This window comes from Sardina pilchardus, chromosome 2 (assembly GCF_963854185.1).
Source record: "Sardina pilchardus chromosome 2, fSarPil1.1, whole genome shotgun sequence".
Lineage (NCBI taxonomy): Eukaryota > Metazoa > Chordata > Actinopteri > Clupeiformes > Clupeidae > Sardina > Sardina pilchardus.
The window spans coordinates 6,580,716-6,603,330 of NC_084995.1; the positions used below are offsets into that span (position 1 = coordinate 6,580,716).

The 22,615-nt window shown below is 43.2% G+C and overlaps 1 protein-coding gene across 1 annotated transcript; it reads left to right on the forward strand.

The window, feature by feature from the left end:
* The first annotated feature begins 847 nt into the window (after nt 1–847).
* ghrhra (growth hormone releasing hormone receptor a) lies at nt 848–20,946 on the forward strand. Its single transcript, XM_062553480.1, has 13 exons — nt 848–977; nt 1,651–1,762; nt 5,562–5,669; nt 8,201–8,295; nt 9,742–9,842; nt 11,568–11,700; nt 13,158–13,311; nt 13,864–13,924; nt 14,190–14,259; nt 14,615–14,706; nt 17,141–17,270; nt 17,637–17,678; nt 20,762–20,946. Exons 1-13 carry the CDS (start codon nt 933–935, stop codon nt 20,921–20,923), a joined length of 1,305 nt encoding a protein of 434 aa, XP_062409464.1. The 5' UTR covers nt 848–932; the 3' UTR covers nt 20,924–20,946.
* The last annotated feature ends 1,669 nt before the right edge of the window (nt 20,947–22,615 follow it).

The window sequence follows — 22,615 nt, forward strand, 5'->3', positions numbered from 1 at the left end:
TATTGCAATAATCATCCATTGTGTTACAGGCTATATGCTGATGTTGGATGATGTCCTTTGACAGCGGAGGATATGTGGTAAGGGCAGGGGTGTAACACTCCCAAAGAAAAACTCTCCTCCTGACAGACATTATCCCTGGAGAACAGGCATACTATGGAAGATTCGTATGATGTATTATAAATGAGAGGAATAAATTAGGCAAAACACTGACAAAAGGTGGGTGAGCTCAGCCACCAAAAAAGTACACATTTTTAAAGAGGAAGGATTGAATAAATGAAATGACCATATAGTAATTCATTAGAATGAGTTACTGGAAGCTGAATAAAGCTTAGATGTGGTTTCCGAGGGCAATGGCACTGAACGTTTGTCAGGATCTTGTTCAAGTAGGCTACAACATTTTTTAAATGTCAAACCTAATAGGATCTTTTGAGGGAGCTGTTCATATGTTTGCATATTTTTTTTTTGATGGCATCCTCTTTAAAACCTTGTCTCACAGCCTTGTGCTTACGTAAGACACACTGCCTCTATGGTATCGGGGGACAATGTTCATTTTCAAAATCAACAGGGCGCGAGCTTCACGGCTTGTCGCGGGGTCTCGGAGCGATCTCATGTGCAGATGTTGGTATTAATTATTGTGAATAATTTTATAGACTTCTGCCACTGCGTGTCGACATTTTACCACTAAGTTATCCAGAATGCTTTGAAGAGATGCGTGACTTTAATCAAGAAAACAGTGACATCAAAGGTTGGAAAAACCCGTGGTCGTTGGGACATTTCTCTTTTAAAATCTGTGATGGAAACCACAGTTATTCCTTTACAATTCCTTTGAAAACGGCCATTATTTAACTGTGGTGTCTTACACAATATGTTCACCTGTCTTCTCGGAACTTGGAGGTTACTTGTTCGCTCACTTGTTCACTCAGCTTTTGGTTATGGATGCCTTTCGTCTATGGATATTGATAACTTTCTTCGGAAAGGTAAGTTGCACTCACGTTGATCTTTTGAAACAGTTTCGGTACGGGACTGAAATGTTCATTCACTCATGGAAATTTAAAATGAATGCAGTGGTCCATTGCTTACAAGCGCGTTATGCTGTTATTTGCGTTTCAACCTATAGCCTAGGTACACGTCGTGTATTTTGCTTATATCGCCTAAATATAAAACATAGTCCTAGCCTATATTTAGACTTAGTCATTTTAAACTAGTTAAAATTCCTTATGGTTAGACGAACGTGGAAGTGATTGTTCAGTTCTTGAATCTTTGGCTTTGAAATACGTTAACATATTGAAAGGACAGATGACACTTGAGACGCAGACACACGCGCGGGTGGAAGCGCTTATAGCCTACACACGCACACACACACACACACACACACACACACACACACACACACACACACACACACACACACACACACACACACACACACACACACACATGCGCTACACACATAAGAGAAGGACAGAGAGAAGGATACAGAGAGAGAGAGAGAGAGAGAGAGAGAGAGAGAGAGAGTATAACGTATTGGTGAATTAGATAAACACAGAGAGATTAATTTAGACAGACATTGCATTAGAGAGGCACATGCACAGAAACACACCGGTTTTTGAGCTGTGTCCTAACATTGCTGCGTGATTCTGACACTTGCAGGCCTGTTCCATCCATCCAGAATGTGCCATAATTTCTGAGCATATTGAAGCTCGGGAGGCCTGCATCAAGATACAAAGGACAGAGGAACCACGGAACCAAAGTGAATGGATGGGTGGGTATCAATCTCATACGCACCACAGTCATCCCCGCATCCATTACCTTGCTTGGACACTGAGGTAGCTCCTACCATCCATGGATACCTTATTTAAAGTCATCTTCCTGTAAACAAGCCCCGCTTTTGATAACATTCTGAGTGGGAGTCAATGTTCCACTGCGCCTATGTTAAAACATTTATGTTACTGAATGTTAGATAAGACACAGTGATGAGAGTATCACATTGCTAGGAAAAGATGGTTTGGTTTTCAAGACGTAAATGATTAGACGAAGTGGAATGACTATGAAATACAGAAACAGAATGCTATACATCTTTATCTCATGAGTGACAGCTACCCAACTTTTGCTTATCTTAACAAATGCCCCCAAATGGACATTTGCTTTGGGGCCATCCTGTTTTAGTGCTGTTCAGAGGTGACAGGACCAGTCCAATGGAAAATTGCATTCGTGCATGATATATGAACAGGGTTTATTGAATTTCCTACCATCAGCCTACTGCAGTTATACTCTTCATTCATCTAAGAGCCATCTTTATGCAACCAGGAGGCCATCATGGTGGAAATGGTTTTAATTGGTCATCAATGAGCAAATATGTATCAGTTTAGACTGAGTTGTGACTTGTTGTTTTCCCAGTAGATCTCTCTGAGACGAGAGACCTATGAATAGAAGGCTGGGAGTGGATTTTTGGGGTGAGACTGAAGCAGAAAGCACTGAAGGCTGACCTAATTGCCTCAGATGTCTAACACTAATCTAAGGGGGCGTGTGTGTGTGTGTGTGTGTGTGTGTTGGAGGGGGATGGCGGTGTGGAAGGTTAGTGTTTATGTACGTGAGATACTCAGGGGTACTGTTTTTTTTAGAACCTGAAGATGGAATGAATGCATTAGTGCAGTGTCTTGATGGAAAAGCCATGTATGCCTTCTCTACTACTGCTTTCAGTGTAATTGAAATTAGCTGGGAATGTTCAAAGGAGCCACTCAAGGAATTCAATAAAAATTCAATTAGTGTTCAATAGCTTTCCTGTCAACCAGATTACACCAGCAACATAAAAGAAATAGACAAACATGACTACACATTTTGGAGTTCATGATATTTCATGTAGGTGTTCTCATGACATGGAGTTATTGAAACAGTGTAGCATTTTCATATCAACTTTGTCCAAAGGTTATGTGTACATATGATTATCATTTGGCAGTGTTTATGGTAACAGATGTATGCAGTTACACAGTGATATCTCGAGTTTTACTTCAACAGACCAGAGCTATTGCCTTGTTTGAGATCTGCACTCTCTTAGTGCCCTTAGTTTTTGTATTGATTTTGGGGTTACGTAAGTTAGACCCATGGTGTTAAAACCATCATTAACCGTAACCTAAAGCCAATACAGTATATGCATTAGGATGAAATACTAAAATGTTTCCATTGATTTTAAGTTACATAAGTCATACAGTGATAACAAGACCTATGGTGGACCGTTACCCACTACCAAACTATGCGTTCATTTTTTAGATAGGTGAAGTTCACAACCACTGTAATGATTAAGGGCTCTAATCGAAAACTTTCACCAGAACCCAGAAAAGAGAGAGGAAGAGAGAGCTGGTGTCTTATCTATCCTCATCAAGCAGATTCAGGGTAAAGTCAGAAATGCGCCATTACATGTTGAATCATAAAAATACACTGCATAGCCTGCATACAGTATCTAACAAAATCTAGCCAAATGTTCATCTTATATCAAGATTAAAAATGTTAGTGTTTTTTTTCAGTATAAAATGACTTACAGTACCTAGTGTTATCTCATAAAATCATTTGACTAAATTTGAGAAGAGTTCGACTTATTTTAAGACGTCTCTCTGTCAGTGCATTTGTCCTAAAAAGAACGAAATTTGGCTGCCAGTGTGTTGAGCAACGTCTTGATAAGACATCTTCTTAAATTAGATCAGTATTATTTTTTTTGATAGAGTGCTAGGTAAACTCTTCATACTAAAAACAATACCAAATAGATTTGTTGATCTTAATTAATAACACTATAATATACAATAACAAAAAAAATAAATAAATAGATAAAAAAACCACTAAATTTTGCAGTGTGAAAATTGGCAGTCTGAGGCTGACAGGTTTTTGTAGTGTCAAGAAACGTGGTAAGATGCAGTTCAGTAATGTGTGCCTTCTTTCCTTCCCTCTAGACCAAAAGAAATCACTCTCATATTTCTAGTTTATGGTCACCTTGTTTAATTTCTCTTGTGGCTTTAACCTAATTTGGTGTGTGATGAAGTAAAGAAATCAGCACTCTGCTCCCATTGACAAGATTTTCTATGGCAAGCACCTTAAGGTTGCCAAGGTTTGCACCCTATTCTGGAGCCACCCTTTCCCTTTGTTGTTCTTTCCTATTGTTTCATTTGCCAATCTTGTATGCTTGCCATGGAAACAGGCTGCCACTCCATCTTTATGGGGCTATGGCTCTGGATAATTGTAGCCCACTATAGATGTGACGTGTAGGTGGTCTGTGTGTCACTGAACAAAGGGGAAACCCCATGCCTATCCATAGGTGGCAAAATACCATGGGTTCTGGTGTTGGAGTTAATGACTTTGTGTAATCCTTCCTTTGAGCAATTGTAGTTATTCCAAAGGAATATAGACATTTGCAAGGGCCAGGTGTGGCAGGACAATATTCATGTCTTCAGTATAGTAAACTAAGGAAGGACAGTAATCAAATCAGAAGGTTGTTGTTTTTATGAGGAATGCCAATGCTCCTGTGTGCTCTGCCAGTAAAGCTAATCTGGCTGGATCCAATTGATTTGACGGAAAAATGACTGAAACTAAGGAGTTAAGTTAAGCGAATTGATAAAGTGGGTTTTAACAAGAAAATCAGACAGTTGGAAATAATTGTGTGTGTGTGCGTGTGTTTGTGTGTGTGTGTGTTGGAGGGGGGGGGGGTTGCATCAAGTTGGTGGGTGAGAGAGAGAGAGAGAGAGCATTCAATAGTGGTAAGTAAATGGTACAGAGAGATGCATTTAGACAGACTGCATTAGAGCAATGCCCTGAAGTCTAATATTTGATAATGCTGAAATGATAATAAACTAGAAGAGCACTCCGAGAGCGCAGACCTCCGCCAAGCGAAAACATAACTGCCTCCTGGATCCAGATAGTGATCTGCATCACTCCCAACATTTGATAGTTTCTTCCTTGGGTCATTTCAGACCTTTCCTGAAAATTTAATTGAAATCCATCCACAACTTTTTGAGTTTTCTTGCTAACAAACAGACAGACAGACAGACAAACAAACTAACCCATGATGAAAACACAACCTCCGTGGCGAAGGTAAAAAGGCCACTGCCATGGGTAATGGATTTTATGCTGATTTACATCTTTCAAGTAGTCTGCTGATTCTCAAAATTTGATTGAGATTGGGAATAGGTCCGGGATGAGGCGTAATCAGCAGTGAAATTAAAGTAGGAAGTACAGCAAAGACATCTTTTTTGTACACCAAGGTTTCAAATGCAGTCCTCTACTCAGTTCCAAAGAAGAGAGAATGAATCATAAAGGTCTTTATCATTTATTGGTGCGTTAAAAGTGGTTCAAATCCACTGAGAGCTGTCTGCCTCTATCCTGACAAAAGTGATGTACAGTATTATTATCTCTTACAGTATATTTACGCAGTAATTAGTGGTAATTTGTGTTTGTTTCTGCAGATGAATATGGCAAAGACAGCATTGAGAGATAACCGTTTTTGCTTCCCACTGGGTCACATCAAGCGTGTGTCTGTGCATCTGTCTGTCTGTCTGTCTGTCTATCTGTCTGTCCAGGCTGTGAGACGGATTGGAACGGCTTCCAGTGCTGGCCCCATGCGGAGCTGGGCCAGGTGGTCAATCTGTCCAGCCCCAAAATCCTCCAGCTCCTCACTCATGCCCAAGGTGTGTTGGTACACCCCCCGCCTCCCCCATCTCCCATCCACTTCTAATCATCGGCATCAGATGGTCTTTAACCCCCTCGAGTCATTGTTGGTGATTAAAATGTGTGACATTAATGTCAATATTCTAGCCAAGTCTACAGATGTCTTCTCTATCGCACTCATTCATTTAAAATGTATAAAGTCAGGAGCTCGTTGAATTGGTTCTGACATTTGAAATGTTATTAATGATTTAATCATTCCCTTTGACATTTCCTGTCTTGTTAATGTTAATTTACATGGAATGTTCCACCATGGTTGTCTCTAGACATACTGCGTATGGCTACATGACACTAGACCATCCCCCATTCAGCCACCCGTCATCACTGCCAAGAGAACGCACCTCACCTCAACAGCCTGTCCAGTTTGAAGAGAAGTGAAAGAGAAGTTAATTAAGATCTGTTCATTGCATAGTTGTCATACTGAGAATATTCATATCTTAGCCAGCCCAGGGGTAGGCAGACAAATGTAGTATTGCTTTGTGTTGTTTGGTTGGTGAGTTATGCTAGCAGACACCTCACCCAAACAAGTCCACAGATCACTCAACACTGTTCACTCTCAGCTAATGCATGTTCGTTATGGGCCCTGTGTGTGTGTGTATGTGTGTGTGTGTGTGTGTGTGTGTGTGTGTGTGTGTGTGTGTGTGTGTGTGTGTGTGTGTGTGTGTGTGTGTGTGTGTGTGTGTGTGTGTGTGTGTGTGTGTGTTTGTGTGTGTGTGTGTGTGTGTGTGTGTGCATGCTAGTGCAAGTGTGTGCGCATGTGCGTGTGTGCGTGCGTTAAAGCCTTGCTGGTGTCATGATATCACAGTGAGAAGGAGTGACGATTACCCCAGGAAACTTCTTAATGTGTTTCCGTGGGCTCACTGAGTTTTTCGAGACTAGAATTGTGCATGGCTCAAATTGGCAACATGGAAGGTTGTCCTGTTATGAATTCCCACAGTGTGCTTGATTTGCGAGGGGCTTGGGGGTATGTTACGAGTGTGTTTGTGTGTTTGGGGTGGGGGGTGTGGGGTGTGTGTGTGTGTGTATGCATTCCCGGCTGTGTCCGGAGGCAGTGTATGTGTTTGTGTGAGGCTGGCAGTCATGGGCTCCGATCTGAAGCGTCGTGGTTTACATATTCTACGGGTCAGTTGTCTATGGGCTGTGTCTGTGTGTGATACAGAGCCAGAAAGACACAGATGCCCCAGAGACACAGCAGGGCAGCCAGCCCTGATATCGGACTGGATTTGACCTGTTTTTCCTTTTTATCATTGCCTTTAGATATGCTGGAACATGAAATTAAGCCAAAGAGTTTTTTTTTTTTTTTTTTTAAGTGAGCAGGCTTTTGCACACGTTAGCTGTTCACACATACATTTGTACTTTGTGGGTCCAAATCATCTTACGGCTTCCCCCTCTCACCCTGGGGTCTTGGCATGGCTGAAAAAATGAATCATGAAAACCCCAGGAACAGAACTGAGCCCCAAGATAGCTGTTTTTCATTTTATGTTTTACACTTTTATTCCAGATTGTCCTCCATATTGCTGGTTGAATACTCATAGGAGCCTTGCACTGAAAAGCTCCCGTTGAGCTTACCGAGGTCCAGCTCCTTTCTGATGGAAGATTAACGGCTGGGATTCACAGACAGATGATCTGTTAGAGGACAAATTGAAAGAAACAAGCACAAAAATAGAAACACATTAAATCCTCATTACCGCGTAAATGATGTCTGACCACAGTGTGTAAACACTGTGTGGCCAAATCTGATTCTTTTCATATTGGACAATCCAGTTAGGATATTCTTGTGATTACCGGGCTGTAGCTTCTGGGGCCACGGAAGGTTTTTTTTTTCTTCTTTCTGTGCTCGGACAGATAAAAGAATTGTGCATTTCCTGGGACATGGCTTGTTTATCACACGTCTTTGATTGCTTTTTATCTCCTAAAACCTCGTGAGACATAGGATTAGTGTATCTTCATGGAAATCTGGGCTTCTATTTCTGTCGCTATGACCAAATCCATGGGAAAAGCTCCGAACGCAGAAATGAGCAGCTGTGTGCAGAAAGTCGGGTCATGTCTGACATGTTATTTCTAGCTCTGACGGTGATCTAAGGACTTGCTTGCGGTCGTCAGGTGCCTCTGTGGCGACCTAAGTCTCAGACTGTGAGAATGTAAACAGTGAGCAGAACGTCAGGGAGCCAGAGTCCCCCGTGGTGAACAGCTGTATGGGATGTCAGGGTCACAGTGCTCTTGAGCTGTGTGATGGCTGCAGGCTGTCGCTCATACTACTGTACCGTCACTTTACAGCACTCTGTACAGAGATTGAGAGGCAAGAGGCGGGTTTGGAAAGTGTGTGTGTGTGTGTGTGTGTGTGTGTGTGTGTGTGTGTGTGTGTGTGTGTGTGTGTGTGTGTGTGTGTGTGTGTGTGTGTGAGTGTGTGTGTGTGTGTCTGTGTGTGTGTGTGTGTGTGTGTGTTTGGGTGTTTGTGTGTACAGTATGCTAACCATGTATTTGTATCCCATAGGGCATGGGCATGTGTTTAGAAACTGTTCTAAGGATGGCTGGAGTCCAGTATATCCTCCATATAATACTGACTTTGAGGAGGAGCCTGAAGATGAGGTAAGTTCATCTCCACCTCTCCTACATGTTTCCTGTCACTCTCAACTGTCTCTTTCACATGAAGCCTAAATCCCCCAAAAGAAGTCAAAACCATTCGGTTATTAGGTGATGATGTAATAATGCGATAATACATCTCTTTCCGGGTCCAGCGGCTTTCAAACTCACTTGTTTTTCTCCATAGACAGTAGAATATTCTGAGTAGCCTTAAAGAAAATTGTCATCTTACTACTGACTTGTTGCCTCAACCTAATCCAATCCTATTTTTCACGGAATCCTTGATGTTACCATTGAATATATCATCTGGCTGCACAGCTACAGTAATTACTCTGTTAAAGTTGAACGATTTTGTTTTACAATCGCTAAAATGGAGGTGACGATGACAAAGTTTACTAGTTGCAAAAAACGTCGGGCTGCTCTAGTAAACTTCTATTCACGATCAAAGCTGTTGGGCCTTTGATGTCGGACTGAACCGAAAAACAAGAACCGAATTGGCCAAGACCATTGGCCATGAAAACGAAACGCTTCAGGTTTCAGGCATCAGTCCATTAGTGCTTTATAAAGGTACAGAATCAATCCTGAGTACCTGGGTTGGGACAGTTGTTCATAAAGACACAAACTAGTCAGGTAATATGTCTGCTGCAGCAGCCAATTGGGGCTGAACAGTGTGAGGAAAGAGGGCAAGGGCAGATAGAACCCAATTCCCGAAATGTAGAAGGTGTAAAGTCACATTTAAATAATTTTAAGAGGAACAAAAAAAAAATGGGTTATTCCGTTTCAAATCAAATAAGGTTGTTGCTGCACCATCCCTGATTTTGTTCAAACCATGTCTATAGCAAGAATGGGTCCCAAATCCAAGACCTGTAGAATATTTCTGTTCAAATCCAATGTCTAAAATGTCCAAAGGTTCTATCAATATGTTGTGGTAGGCTAGATACAGTTTGAAAAGGTTTAGGTGAAATATACAATGCATGATAGAATTGAGGTAATTGAGGTCATTGAGGTAATGATCTGCTAAGAGACCATTGCTGAACAGAGTGCACTGCAGTGTTGTTGTTGCCGTGCTGTGTTTTCATGTGGGTTTTGTTGCCCATAGCAGAGTCATAGGTTCTCGTAATGGATGGAACTTGCCCTCTGCTCTGGGCCATTTCTCTCCTAGTAAGCAGCGGAGGGGGGTGTCTTCACTGTGAACTCATCGAGGGGTTCATGATTAATTCATTGGCTAGGATTTGGAGGTCAACTTTGCCTGACAGTCCTTGGCATAAGAAAAGCATCACCGAGTTCAGGCATACTCATTAAGATGGTAATGTTGGACATGGAAAGTCAGCACACTGGGAAAATGCAGGGCTGGAGAGCTGATCCAGACTGCACATTGTGTGTGTGTGTGTGTGTGTGTGTGTGTGTGTGTGTGTGTGTGTGTGTGTGTGTGTGTGTGTGTGTGTGTTTCAGACGAGCAGCTACTTCTCCACTATCCGGCGGGTCTACACGGCAGGATACGCCACCTCCCTCATCTCTCTCATCTCAGCTATATTCGTGTTTGTTGCGTTCAGGTGAAAAATGATGTTGAAGGATTTAGTGCTTACAGCTGATTATCGCATTAGGGGTGCAACCATAGACATATATACAGTGAGGAGCACATGTATTTGATACCCTGCTAAAACAGGAATATAAAATCATCATTTGACAATTGATCTTAATGCCTTAACTCAAAAAATTAGTACAAATCAAACCGCCAAGGACACCAATTTTCTTTGTGATTGAAGAATGTATCGTAAATAGATAAATGTTTTCCTTAAATGCTAGGGGAAGGAAGTATTTGACCCCCTATGTAACCCTATGGGAATTTAACACATAGGGTTAACATAGGGGCAGGCAGATTTTTATTTTTAAAGGCCAGCTATTTCATGGATCTAGGATATTATGCATCCCGATAAATTTCCCTTGGCCTTTGAAATTAAAATAGCCCCACATCATCACATACCCTTCACCATAGCTAGAGATTGGCATGGTGCTTTTTCCAGTAGGCCTATTAGCCTGTTTGATTTGCATTGAGCTCAATGAGCATCAAACAGGCTAATAGGCCTACTGGAAAAAGCACCATGCCAATCTCTAGCTATGGTGAAAGGTATGTAATGATGTGGGGCTATCTTAATTCCAACGGCCAAGGGAACTTTATCAGGATGCATAATATCCTGAATCCATAAAATAGCTGGCCTTAAAAAATAAAAATCTGCCCGCCCCTATGTTAACCCTATGTGTTGAATTCCCATAGGGTTACATTGGGGGTCAAATACTTACTTCCCCCTAGCATTTAGGAAGAACATTTATTTATTTACGAAACATTCTTCCATCACAAAGAAAATTGGCGTACTTAGCGGTTTTATTTTTACTCAATTTTTGAATTAAGACATTAAGATCAATTGTCAAATGACGATTTTATATTCCTCTTTTTAGGCAACTTTAGCATGGTATCAAATACATTTTCTCCTCACTGTACATACCTATATCTATGGGTGCAACAGTACACAAAAATCACCATTCAGTGTGCGACTTGCTGTTGAAGCTCTTTTTCGCTATGGTCAGCCTGTAAGTACTGCTAGCATAACATTCACTGACAATATCGCTAATGCTCAAAACATATAAGCAATAATAGTATTTTGAAAAAGTGTTTTACCCATTAATTAACTAAACTAACGTCTGCTACTTCATATGTTTTTGTGGGAACTTAAATTAGAAACATGGTCTGCAACACAGCCTACGGTTGATAACTCTTTAAGACTTTCCACACTGTACCTAAACAGTTAGGTATTAATACGTGTACCCTGGCTTGCAACCCTAATATGTAGGGTAGGTTTCGATTCATAGATTAGTTGCGACTGTAACAGGGGAATCAAATGCGTATCCTACCTTTGTTTGCCTGCAAAAGCAAGGTCATTTTGTGGACTGTTCTTTAAAGATATATCAATTTATTGGAGGCAAAAGCCTCCTTAAATTTGCTTCATAAAAAAGAGCTTTCAAGGTGTTCTAATTCATTTAATCATAATTTCCACTGTGTTTTAGAGAAGACAAACCTCATTAAAAAGCACAAAAGCTTTTTCAAATGTGTTTTCAAGATGTACTCATTCAGTAATGATTACACAGATGTGTGTGAAATGTACTAATCAGAGGTACCAATTCAGCAGTGTCTGTGTAAGATAGAGGTCTTTGTATTTTGAAGTGGGATGGCTGTTTTTGATTCATGTTGACACGATGCGGATGCCTGCTGGCTTTGACAGGAAGTTCCACTGCACCAGGAACTACATCCACATCAACCTGTTTGCCTCCTTCATCCTGAGGGCAAGTGCCGTCTTTATCAAGGATGCTGTGCTCTTCACTGACGAGACAATGGACCACTGCTTGATGTCCACGGTGAGAGCAAACACACACACACACACACACACACACACACACACACACACACACACACACACACACACACACACACACACACACACACACATACACACACACACACATACATACATACCGTAGCAAATAGTCAGACACAAGTGCATTATGCAAGTAGCCTATACCAGGTTCAAATTGATTCATCACACTTTTTGCATATTTCCTTCCAAGGAAAGCATTTCCTGTTGCTAAGCAACAACCCCCAAGTACTCCGGGATAGACTACTTCAGAAAGGGACGTTTAAGGATTAATAATTTTGAGTAGCTTTTTTTAACCCATTTTTTATCACAACTGTAGGGTTTATTTCTTGTGTATTTATTCAGACTCTCAGAGACAAAGCCTGTGGAGCTTTTTCTGCCTTCAGGGAATGTGAAAACAGACACATCACAGTAGGCTACTGAATGAAAAAGTCTGTCAAATATACAGAATATGTATAAACACAGACATATTGCAGTATTCTGCTATTTTACCATTGTTTCATTTTCACAGTGAAACTAAACACCGAGACACATACTTGACACATGGCAAGTAGTGCCACCTCGACAGAAATGACAAATGCTGTGACGTCCACCTCTTGTGTAGGCTTCCCACCAGTATTCCATCACCAAACAGGAGAAGAGATGGATTTTATGGAAATATTGACCTGGTTATTAAAGTCATTCCTTTTTTATTCCAATTAAAGCATTCCAGAACATCTTTCTTCACAAAATGCAATCCCACAGCCCTAGTCTCATATTAACATCAAAGGCAAATATGAAATAATAACTCAGCACAGACAAGTCAGTAATGGAAGAAACTACATTGACCTGATACATTTGCATTGAACATTATGCAAAGTAGGTCATCATCAAACATAAGGAGTATTTTGTACACATATATGAAAATGCCTCATCAAGTTATTACTCTGCAAACAGATATGATCTCTTGGAATTAGGCTTTAGATGAAGTGGTAACAGTGATTTCATCCAGTTGGTGCAGCACTCACCTTTAACATGCTAGCGCCTGGCACAAGCCCTCTAGCTTCAAACCTCATCTGTTTCTAACTCATCAGGCTGAAGCTGCACGTAGGGGGGTTTCACAATATCCTCTACACGAGTCTGCGCTTGTGTTTCTCTCCCCTCAGACGGTGCTTAGGTGTCTCATGGGCCTCTGCCATATCATGTTGTCTCATACTGCATCTGCTCTGTTTTCCTCCTCTCACATGCAGCAGTCGTTCTCTCATTTAGCTCACTCCAGTCTACCCCATCAGACTGGAGATTTGCATGTGGCTCCATCCATAGCCTGCCTACTGCACAGGTTCCCTGAGCCTCTGGGTCTCTCCCTTCAGGTTGCGTTTGAGTCTGCAGTGATGTGGCCTTCTCACTTGACATGCATGTAGCACACAGGTTACCTGATTCAGGTCTCTCTCCTCCTGCCAGGTTGCGTGCAAGTCTGCGGTGGCCTTCTTCCAGTTCTGCATCCTGGCCAACTACTTCTGGCTGCTGGTGGAGGGCGTCTACCTGCAGAGCCTGCTGGCGCTGACGTTTGTGTCCCAGAGCAAGTACTTCTGGTGGTACATCCTCACCGGATGGGGTATGTGCTGGCCACTAGCAGTGACCCTCGCCAAGCCCCTGCCCTGTGGTGGCCACTATAGTTACCCTCGCCAGCCCCTGCCCTGTGGTGGCCACTATAGTTACCCTCGCCAGCCCCTGCCCTGTGGTGGCCACTATAGTTACCCTCGCCAGCCCCTGCCCTGTGGTGGCCACTATAGTTACCCTCGCCAGCCCCTGCCCTGTGGTGGCCACTATAGTTACCCTCGCCAGCCCCTGCCCTGTGGTGGCCACTATAGTTACCCTCGCCAAGCCCCTGCCCTGAGATGGACTCAGCTGCTGTGCTGAAAAGCAATCTCAATGAAATACATAAATGTGAAGCACAATGATATGACTTTACTGAGATGCTGGGGCTGTGGCACACAAAGCACTTGTCCATCCTTTTAGGCTTCTGGTGCGACAGTTCTTGGTGTGATATATGAGTTTAATATGTCTCACAAGACAGGATTGTCCCATGTTTTCTCAATGTACATGTGAAAATTGTGAAAGATTGTCGGCTGAACAAGACAAGTTATGGATGCATTTATTCCCCCAGGTGTTCCATCCATAGTGCTTACCATCTGGGTCCTCATGAGAAACTTCTATGACAACAGAGTGTACGTCTAATTTCATTACCGCTGTCAATGACTCACTCTGACTCACACACACACGCACACGCACACACACACACACACACACACACACACACACACACACATACACACACACACACACACACACACACACACACACCCATAGACACACACACACACACACACACACACACACACAAACAAACACAGACATACAGTAATGAATCTTGCAGTTCCATGTTATGAGGTGTCCTTCGAGCATACATTACATATTTATGTGTACGCACAGATGCTGGGACGACCAAGACAACCCTTTCATCTGGTGGATAATCAGGGGGCCTATAACAGCCTCGCTGCTAGTAAGTCATTTATGTAATCAGCATGGGAAGCGTTGCACCAGCCTGGGTGTTCTTGTCATTTGTCCACTATCACTGTAAAAGCCTTTTGGAAAACAAGCATATAAATAGATGCTTACCTCTGACTAGACTAACTTGCCCCTGAGCCCCACGAACTCATGGAAATCATGACTTAACGAGGGTGTTCTGCCTCAATAGAATTCTGATGAGACTAATGAGGGGATGTGAGTGTATAGGTTTTCAAAAAAGGAAATCAGTATTTTCTGAGCTAATGAAAGTAGACGGGTGTGTCTTTACTGAGAATGTAGTTCAGTCCGCTACACACCTGACGCAGTCCCCTCTTCTACCCTGTTCACAGGTCAACTTCCTCATCTTCGTCAATGTGATCCGGATCCTGGTGCAGAAACTCCGGTCCCCGGCCGTGGGAGGCAGCGACACCGGGAACTTTATGTGAGTTGTCATGGAAACCTCTGCAGAGGAGCAGTTCCGCTCACTGTGTCCTGGGCTGTCCCGGCGACAGTGCTCCACTGACATTCCATGTTCAAATTAGAACGGTTCATAACTTGGTGTGGATGGACTGTTTTTGTAATCTCTGTAGTCTGAATCTGTAAACTGCCACGGGTCAAGCTGTTATTGATTTGAATGTTTAGAAAAGCTTGTTATATTTTCTAAACCATTCACTCAGGCATTCAATTAATTATTGAACACTGTCGAGCTTGATGCAAAAACAATAGCTACAGTATCAAAGCCAAATAGAACAAAACTGAAAGCAAGGGTGAATCTTCCTATGGTTGTGATGAGAATCACAAAAAGTTATAACTTCTGTGATATCCGACTCAAAATGCTGCTTTGCATAAAGCCAAAGTGTACAGTAGATCAGTTGAAGTGTTACCATCTCCTCTTCTTGTACTGTAGATGATAGCATATAGACTACAGGACACAGTCTCTGTCTAAAGGTTGCATCACAGATGTGTTTATCCGGGTGAGATGGCTAATCAGTAAAGGCTGACTGGCTCATCTCAACTTGATCTGTCAAGCATATCGCGACGATGTTATAATTACAGTGTGATGCTGACCCGTCGAGACACATGACAGCAGCTGGGCGTTATTAATCTGTGCATGCCCTGTGGCTCAGCTGTCATGCAGGTCAGACCTGTGGCCTTGGTCAGTCCCCCGCCATTGAAGCTCTGCCTTCCTTCCCTCCGCCACGGGCACGGCCATGACCCAGTGCACATGGAGAAGTGAGGAGAGTGCAATTAGAGGAAATTGACAGTGATCCATGCGCACTCGGTACAGTTAATGTTGCTAATTGAATCCGCGCTGCACAGACTAAAATGCTGTCATGGCGCGGTGCTGTAGCCAGGAGAAGAAGCAGGCCAGGCTGAGGCTGCTCCTACGGAGGGCAGAACTCTGCACACTCCGCAGCCTCATGTCTTGGGTTCGGTCTGTGGGGGTCGACGCCCTTCAACAGCCTGTGGAAGGACTCCCAGCTTGCCCTCACCTGACTCTTACCTGTACCTGTATCCTTCACCTCACTAGAACCCAAATCTTTAGAAAGATCCAATGCCTGTTAAATCATGGAACGTGCACTCTGTTAAAAGCAAGGCCCCGAGAAGACTTTAGAAATGGTGGAAATGTAGCTAACTATGGTTGATTCTGCCCAGACCTGGTAGACTCACTGCTTACTATGCGTGCTGTAGCTCCCCAAAGCACTTGCTGCACAGTCTCTGGTTCCAATTCTGTTAATGTAAATGACCAGTTTGAGCTTCGTTCACTCAGAATGTGCATGACGCCACATTGTCTGTATGTTTTACAGTCATTGGTTTTAACTGAATTAGAGATAACGGAATGGACATGAGCAGCGTTGTTCAGTGAAGACAGTCTTCCTGCTATGCTAAGGATCTTGACGCTACTTGTTTTAGGTTGTTGGAAGGAAACATATCTTATTTGTTAATTGATTAATGTAACGATTAAACACAGAGCAAAACTTGTTATCGAATCAACATTACTTACTTCTGTGTTGCACTCAAACTCTAATCTAATTACGAGCACTCTGTACATACCTCACCTGAGGGGTTGAACCTATTTTATATCTCACTGTTGCACCGTGGACAGAAATCAAGGTGTTGAAATAAAGTTGGACTGCGGTGGGATTTGCATCACAGAGAGAAGAGAAGTGTTTAAGCAGGCGAGGAGGCTGATGTTATTTTGTGTGGCATAATTGAAGGCGGCGATGAAGGCTGCTGTGACGTCTGAGCTTGGCAGCTCCCCTGAGGGTAAAAGTCCTCCTTTGACATGACAAGCCTTTTAAAACAGCTTAACCTTTCGCTGGACACGTCATCGATTGACAGCAGAGGTGAATTCTCCAGAGGTGGCCAATGGCCATTAAATCATCCATTTGGGGCAGCCTAAAAGCATTACTAAAGATCTGCAATCTGCAGGGTTTTTAGTGTCTCATCTGCGCCTGACACATCCAAAGGCTCAGTGCTGCGCACCCTGACCACAAATGAAGTGGTGGGCTGGTCTAAGCCCCGAGTTTCCCCATTGAACCAGACGGGACATTATGAACACCAGAGTTTTTTAGTGTGGATATTGAATGGGTCTGACAGCACTGACATTTTGACTGGCATAAATATTTGCCTTTGAGCCATATAATGAGCCATATGATAAGTACTGTATGTTGAGCAGCTGCAAGCTTTTTCAGATCATCTACTGTGTGATGCGAGTCTGTGCCAAAGTAGGTTTTGTTTTAGTCCAATGCGCTTGAATCCAGGGCCCAGGATGGAAAATGCTCAAGTCCTCCTATACAGTAAGTGGTATGCCAGCGCTTTTGTCGAGTGGCCATCATTCATCTGTCTGATAAGAGCACATGTTTATGCTGCAGGAGGCTGGCCAAGTCGACGCTGTTCCTCATCCCGCTGTTCGGCATGCATTACACCGTGTTCGCCTTCCTCCCCGAGGACACGGGCGAGGACGCCAGAGTCTACATCGAGCTCGGCCTGGGCTCCTTCCAGGTACAGAGGAACAGATGAACGTTCAGGGCATCACTTAGACCCTCGGTGTGTGCCCATGACCATGTTTGGTGCCAGTGGCGTTTCACAGAGCCCCATATGGTGTCTCAGGAGACACATGGGGTTTTGCACAGTCTCTCTTCAAGAGCACAACACTTGCCCAAAATTAGCACTGGCAACCTTTTTACGGCATTTTTGCACTGTACCTAAGGATTATGTTTATTTCCATGACAGTAACATCTTAAAATAGAGCAACAGTTTTTATGGTTGTTTTATAGTTTTTATTTTATTGCTGTTTTACTGCATCGGTGAGAGCCCACTTGATCTATGGAATCAATCACCTTTCTCCTTCACTTTTTTTGTCCTTAGGGTTTTGTGGTGGCTCTGCTGTACTGCTTTCTGAACGGCGAGGTGAGTGTCCCCTCCTCAGTGGTGAGGCAGAAAGTCTTCCTCTCCTGCTCACAGCAGCTCTATCCGCGCTGCCGCTGTCCTTCATTTGAGACGTGATCATAACAAGGAATAAAACAACCGCTGTTCAGCTGGGCTGTGCTCTGCCAAGAGGCGAATGTTCTAATGTATTATTCACTCCATGCATCGACGGAGAACTTTGGCTCAGTGTTTACCCATAGGTCAAAAATAATCATGTACACACACACACACACACACACACACACACACACACACACACACACAGACACACACACACACACACACACACACACACACACACACACACACACACACACACACACACACACACACACACACTCATTTGTGCTGCCAACATACAATGTTGTGTACATAACTTGATTGTTCCTGTAGTGCTCCTGGCACAAGAGATGTCTCTATGTTTCTGAGGACTGTAAACATGATTTATCATGGAGGTAGCCTGATTCACGTCACTGGGAGATGAGCTTGAACAGACGCAATACTAGTGCTTAGTGCTTTCTCCAAAGTCTCCCACTACACTGAGGCTTGAGTGTTCCTCACTTTCAATAAAAGCGTTTTCCAAATGATTAAATGCAAATCATCCTATAAATCATTCCTATAATATATTTACATGCAGATGGCAAGTGGCAAATTAAAGGAATGCTTCAAACACTTAGACAGCTCATTTTGGATGCGGCACAATTAGTCTGTGGATCATCCGTATCAATGAACCCATTGGTTCAGACTTTCAGAGTGATTGAACTGGGGAGAAAGTGTAAGTGCTCCCCCCGAAATTCACTGAACATCTTGGGGGAAAAGTTATTCAATAAGCAGTAGCATTCTGCACTTTGAAACTTAAGTTGAAGCATACAAATAACAGCAAATACAATTATTTTACTGTTGCCAAATTGCAATGAAACAACATACAGGACGATTTTTCTGTCATAGTGAGTCTGATTTGACTTACTGCATTAAGGCAAAAGGTACCAAGGTAAAAGTGCACTACTGTATTACAGCGCCCTCCATAATTATTGGCACCCCTGGTTAAGATGTGTTCTTTAGCTTCTAATAAATTCATTTTTTTTTTCAAATAATATAGGACCACAATGAAAAAAAAGCGTAAAATCCAACCTTTAATAGAAGTGCATTTATTTAGAAGGAAAAAAATCCCACATTAAGAAATAATTGTTTTACATCAAATCATGTGTGCCACAATTATTGGCACCCCTGATGTTAATGCTTTGTACAACCCCCTTTTGCTAATAAAACAACACCTAATCATCTCTTATAATGTTTCACAAGATTAGAGAAAACAGAAAGAGGGATCTTTGACCATTCCTCTTTGCACAAAATCTACAAATCATCAGCAACCTGGGTCCTCTCCTCTGCACTCTCCTCTTCAGCTCACCCCACAGGTTTTCAATGGGGTTGAGGTCTGGGAACTGAGATGGCCATGGTAGGAGCTTGATACGGTGTCTGGTAAACCATTTCTGTGTAGACTTGGCCATATGTTTAGGGTCATTATCTTGCTGAAAGACCCAGTGACGACCCATCTTCAGCTTTCGGGCAGAGGCCACCAGATTTTGATTTAAAATGTCCTGGTATTTCAAAGCATTCATGATGCCATGCACCCTAACAAGGTTCCCAGACCCTTTGGAAGAGAAACAGGCCCACAGCATCACCGATCCTCCACCATACTTCACAGTGGGCATGAGGTGCTGTTCTGCATACTCATCTTTTTGTTACGCCAGACCCACTTGAGTGTTTGTTGCCAAAAAGCTCTAACTTTGTCTCATCTGACCAATGCACACGGTCCCAGTTGAAGGCCCAGTACCGCTCCAGACGTTTGTGCTTATGATTTTGAGTGAGAAAGGTTTTTTTCCGTGCATGCCTCCCAAACAACTTGTTGGCATGTAGATAGTGCCTGATGGTTGTTTTGGAGACTTTGTGACCTCAAGATGCAACCATTTGATGCAATTCTGTAACAGTGAGTTTTGGAGATTTTTTATTTCTCTTACCATCCTCCTCACTGTGCGTGGTGGCAAAATAAACATGCATCCTCTTCCAGGCTTGTTTACCACTGTTCCAGTTGTTTTAAACTTCTTAACGATTCCTCTGACCATAGATATGGGCAGGTGTGCGAGTGGCTATTTTCTTGTAGCCATTGCCTTACTTGTGAAGGTCGACACACATCTGCCTTACTTGAACAGTGTGTTCCTTTGTCTTCCGTTGAAGAGAGATGGCCTCTGTGTCACGTCATATTTATGGCCCAGGGAAACAGGATGTTAAGAATTACTAATTAAATGTTCCTATATACTCTGATCGACTTTGTAAACTACTGTAGAAATGACAGAAATTACAGAAATACTTTATTTACATTTATTTGCTAGGAATTGTTAGGGGTGCCAATAATTGTGGAACAAGTGATTTTATGAAGAATAATTATTTCTCAGTCAGCGATTTTTTTTCCTACCTTAAAATTCACTTGAGTTGAAGGTTACATTTTTCTAAAATTTTCAGTGTGAGAGTATGCTTCTACAATAAAAACTGAATTTATTTTAAGGCTTTTAACACATCTTAACCAGGGGTGCCAATAATTATGAAGGGCGCTGTACCTGATGCCAGCCCACCTGCCCTCCTCCACATCTCACAAATGGCTGGAAAGAACACCGACACCGTTGTCATGGCATGCTAAAAATAGAGAAAGCCAATCAAGCAATTATTCCAAACGATGTAGCCTATACCCAGATCTGCATTTTATGTGCGTTATACTTGTCTACTTGTCTTTACAAACATGAATTATAGTAATGTTCATGTCATTCACATAAGCAGCAGTTTGGGAGTTTGGTTGTCAGGAATTCTAATTTGCTGCCATACCTGTGATCACAACCTCAAAGGGGGCCAATGGTGGGAAATTAGAACTTTTTGAATCGTATGCCAGATGCTAAAGTTTAAATATTCATTTCTATCCCGCTGTCATGCCTATCAAACTGACAGAAGTGAGTGTGTGTGTGTGTGTGTGTGTGTGTGTGTGTGTGTGTGTGTGTGTTCCTTCCTGCGGACAGGTGCAGGCAGAGCTGAAGCGGCGGCTGAAGAAGTGGCACACCCAGAGCCGCCTGAGCCCCACGCGCCACCGCATCACCCTCACCCAGACCTCCATGCTCCATGAGAAGACCTTCGCCCCGGGGGCAGTGGCGCCCGACCCACCCAGCGGCTCCTTCGTCTGAGCCCCGCCGGCCCCCGCCGGCCCCCCAGCATCTCTCCATCTTCGCCCAGGCCCCGCGCTGGCGCCGCAGACGTCACACACATTGCAGGCAGCGCTGCTGCCATGGGGCGCAGCAGCACGATCTGGCTCTACGGAATCCTGGATTTGGTTTCTGCTGCTGCCGCCACTGTTGCTCTTGCCGCTGTATCTCCGTAACGGAACTGGGGAAACATGAAAGTTGGCCTGTTCTGTCGACAACAGAGCCTCACCTCAAAAGGGATGCCTTTGTCGTTTGCGCTGTTACAATCCACCAACACCACCCCCACCAGAGTCCTACGCCCCTGTCATCTACCCACTTTCTCTGTCTTTGTGAGTGGAGTTAACTGTGGCAGCAGATGCGGGGTATGTGTGTGTGTGTGTGTGTGTGTGTGTGTGTGTGTGTTGTGGTGGGTGAGCATGTGTGTAAGCGTGCAAGAGTGGGTGTGTGTGCAGAGCTGGGGGAATAGGGGCATGCGGCGCCTTGATGAATATTAACGAGCACTCGGGCGATTAATTCTGGGGCTTGGTGGGTTATTCCCCTCCGCTGCTGTCAGATCCAGCGCATTACCCCTGGTGCAGCTCTGCCACTGCCAGTGTCTGGCGCCTCAGATTACTCAGCTCACGCGGTCCGCTCACATCACGGCTCTCTGGAGCCCTCTAGTGGTGGTCAGAGGGTGCAACTACAGGAGATTGTACTGTAAGTAAGGAATTCATTTATCCATGTATGTACGTTTCCATGCATGTATGTTTCTGTGTATGTTTTTGTATGATTGTGAATGTGTATGTACATATTTATGCTTTTTATTTATGTTCACATGGGCATCAGTCTTTTATTTTGTATTGATCCGTTTGTATAGAAACATAAATGGATGTGTGGGTGTTTGATGCTCTGTGGGAGACTATACCTCTGTTTTCTGCTTCCTGTTGACGATGCTGGAAGCTCTGCATACTATAAAGTGAGTGTGTTCTTTCTTCTCTCAAACCTTGTTCCACTTATCTGTAAAACTGATTGCAGTGTGTGTGTGCTTGGCTTTATGTCTGAGGCATACTGATAGTGAATTACCACTCGAGTATGTTCCTGCACATTGTATGCGTTTTGAAATAGTTGTAGGAATGTGGAGTCTCTGTATACGTTTTGGCTCTTGAACGCCTGCGTAGATAGTCAGTGTGTTCTGTGGAACTGCTGTAGCACAGTGCATTAGAAATGGGTCAGTCACTGTTATAATGTGTGAATGATGAGACTTACTGTTTTAAGGGCACTTGTTTACCCATTTCTCTTCTGAAATTACAGTGATTTGTCTTTTCTTTTTTGAGGGGATGCTGAATACTTGGCTGATAGCTATACAGCATGTGAGGAGCATTTTCCACATGATTTATAGGGACAAAGCTGGGTACTGCTTATCCAGTACCGTAATAGCTGTGGCTTATACATTGAATTTGGCAAAATTTCCTCAGCTATGAGGTTAATACATGGGGTAGTTAATATGGTAGTGATATGGTTTTGCTTCTCTTATTTTGCATAAAACATTGTCCTGCTGCTTATACCATTATACTTATACAGCTCATACACCGGAAATGACTGGGTATTGGTTATTTCAGGATAGTGGCAAACCCCACGACAAGAGCCGAGTAGCTCCATTCTCTGAACAAAACAAAGCCACCCGCTACTATTTGG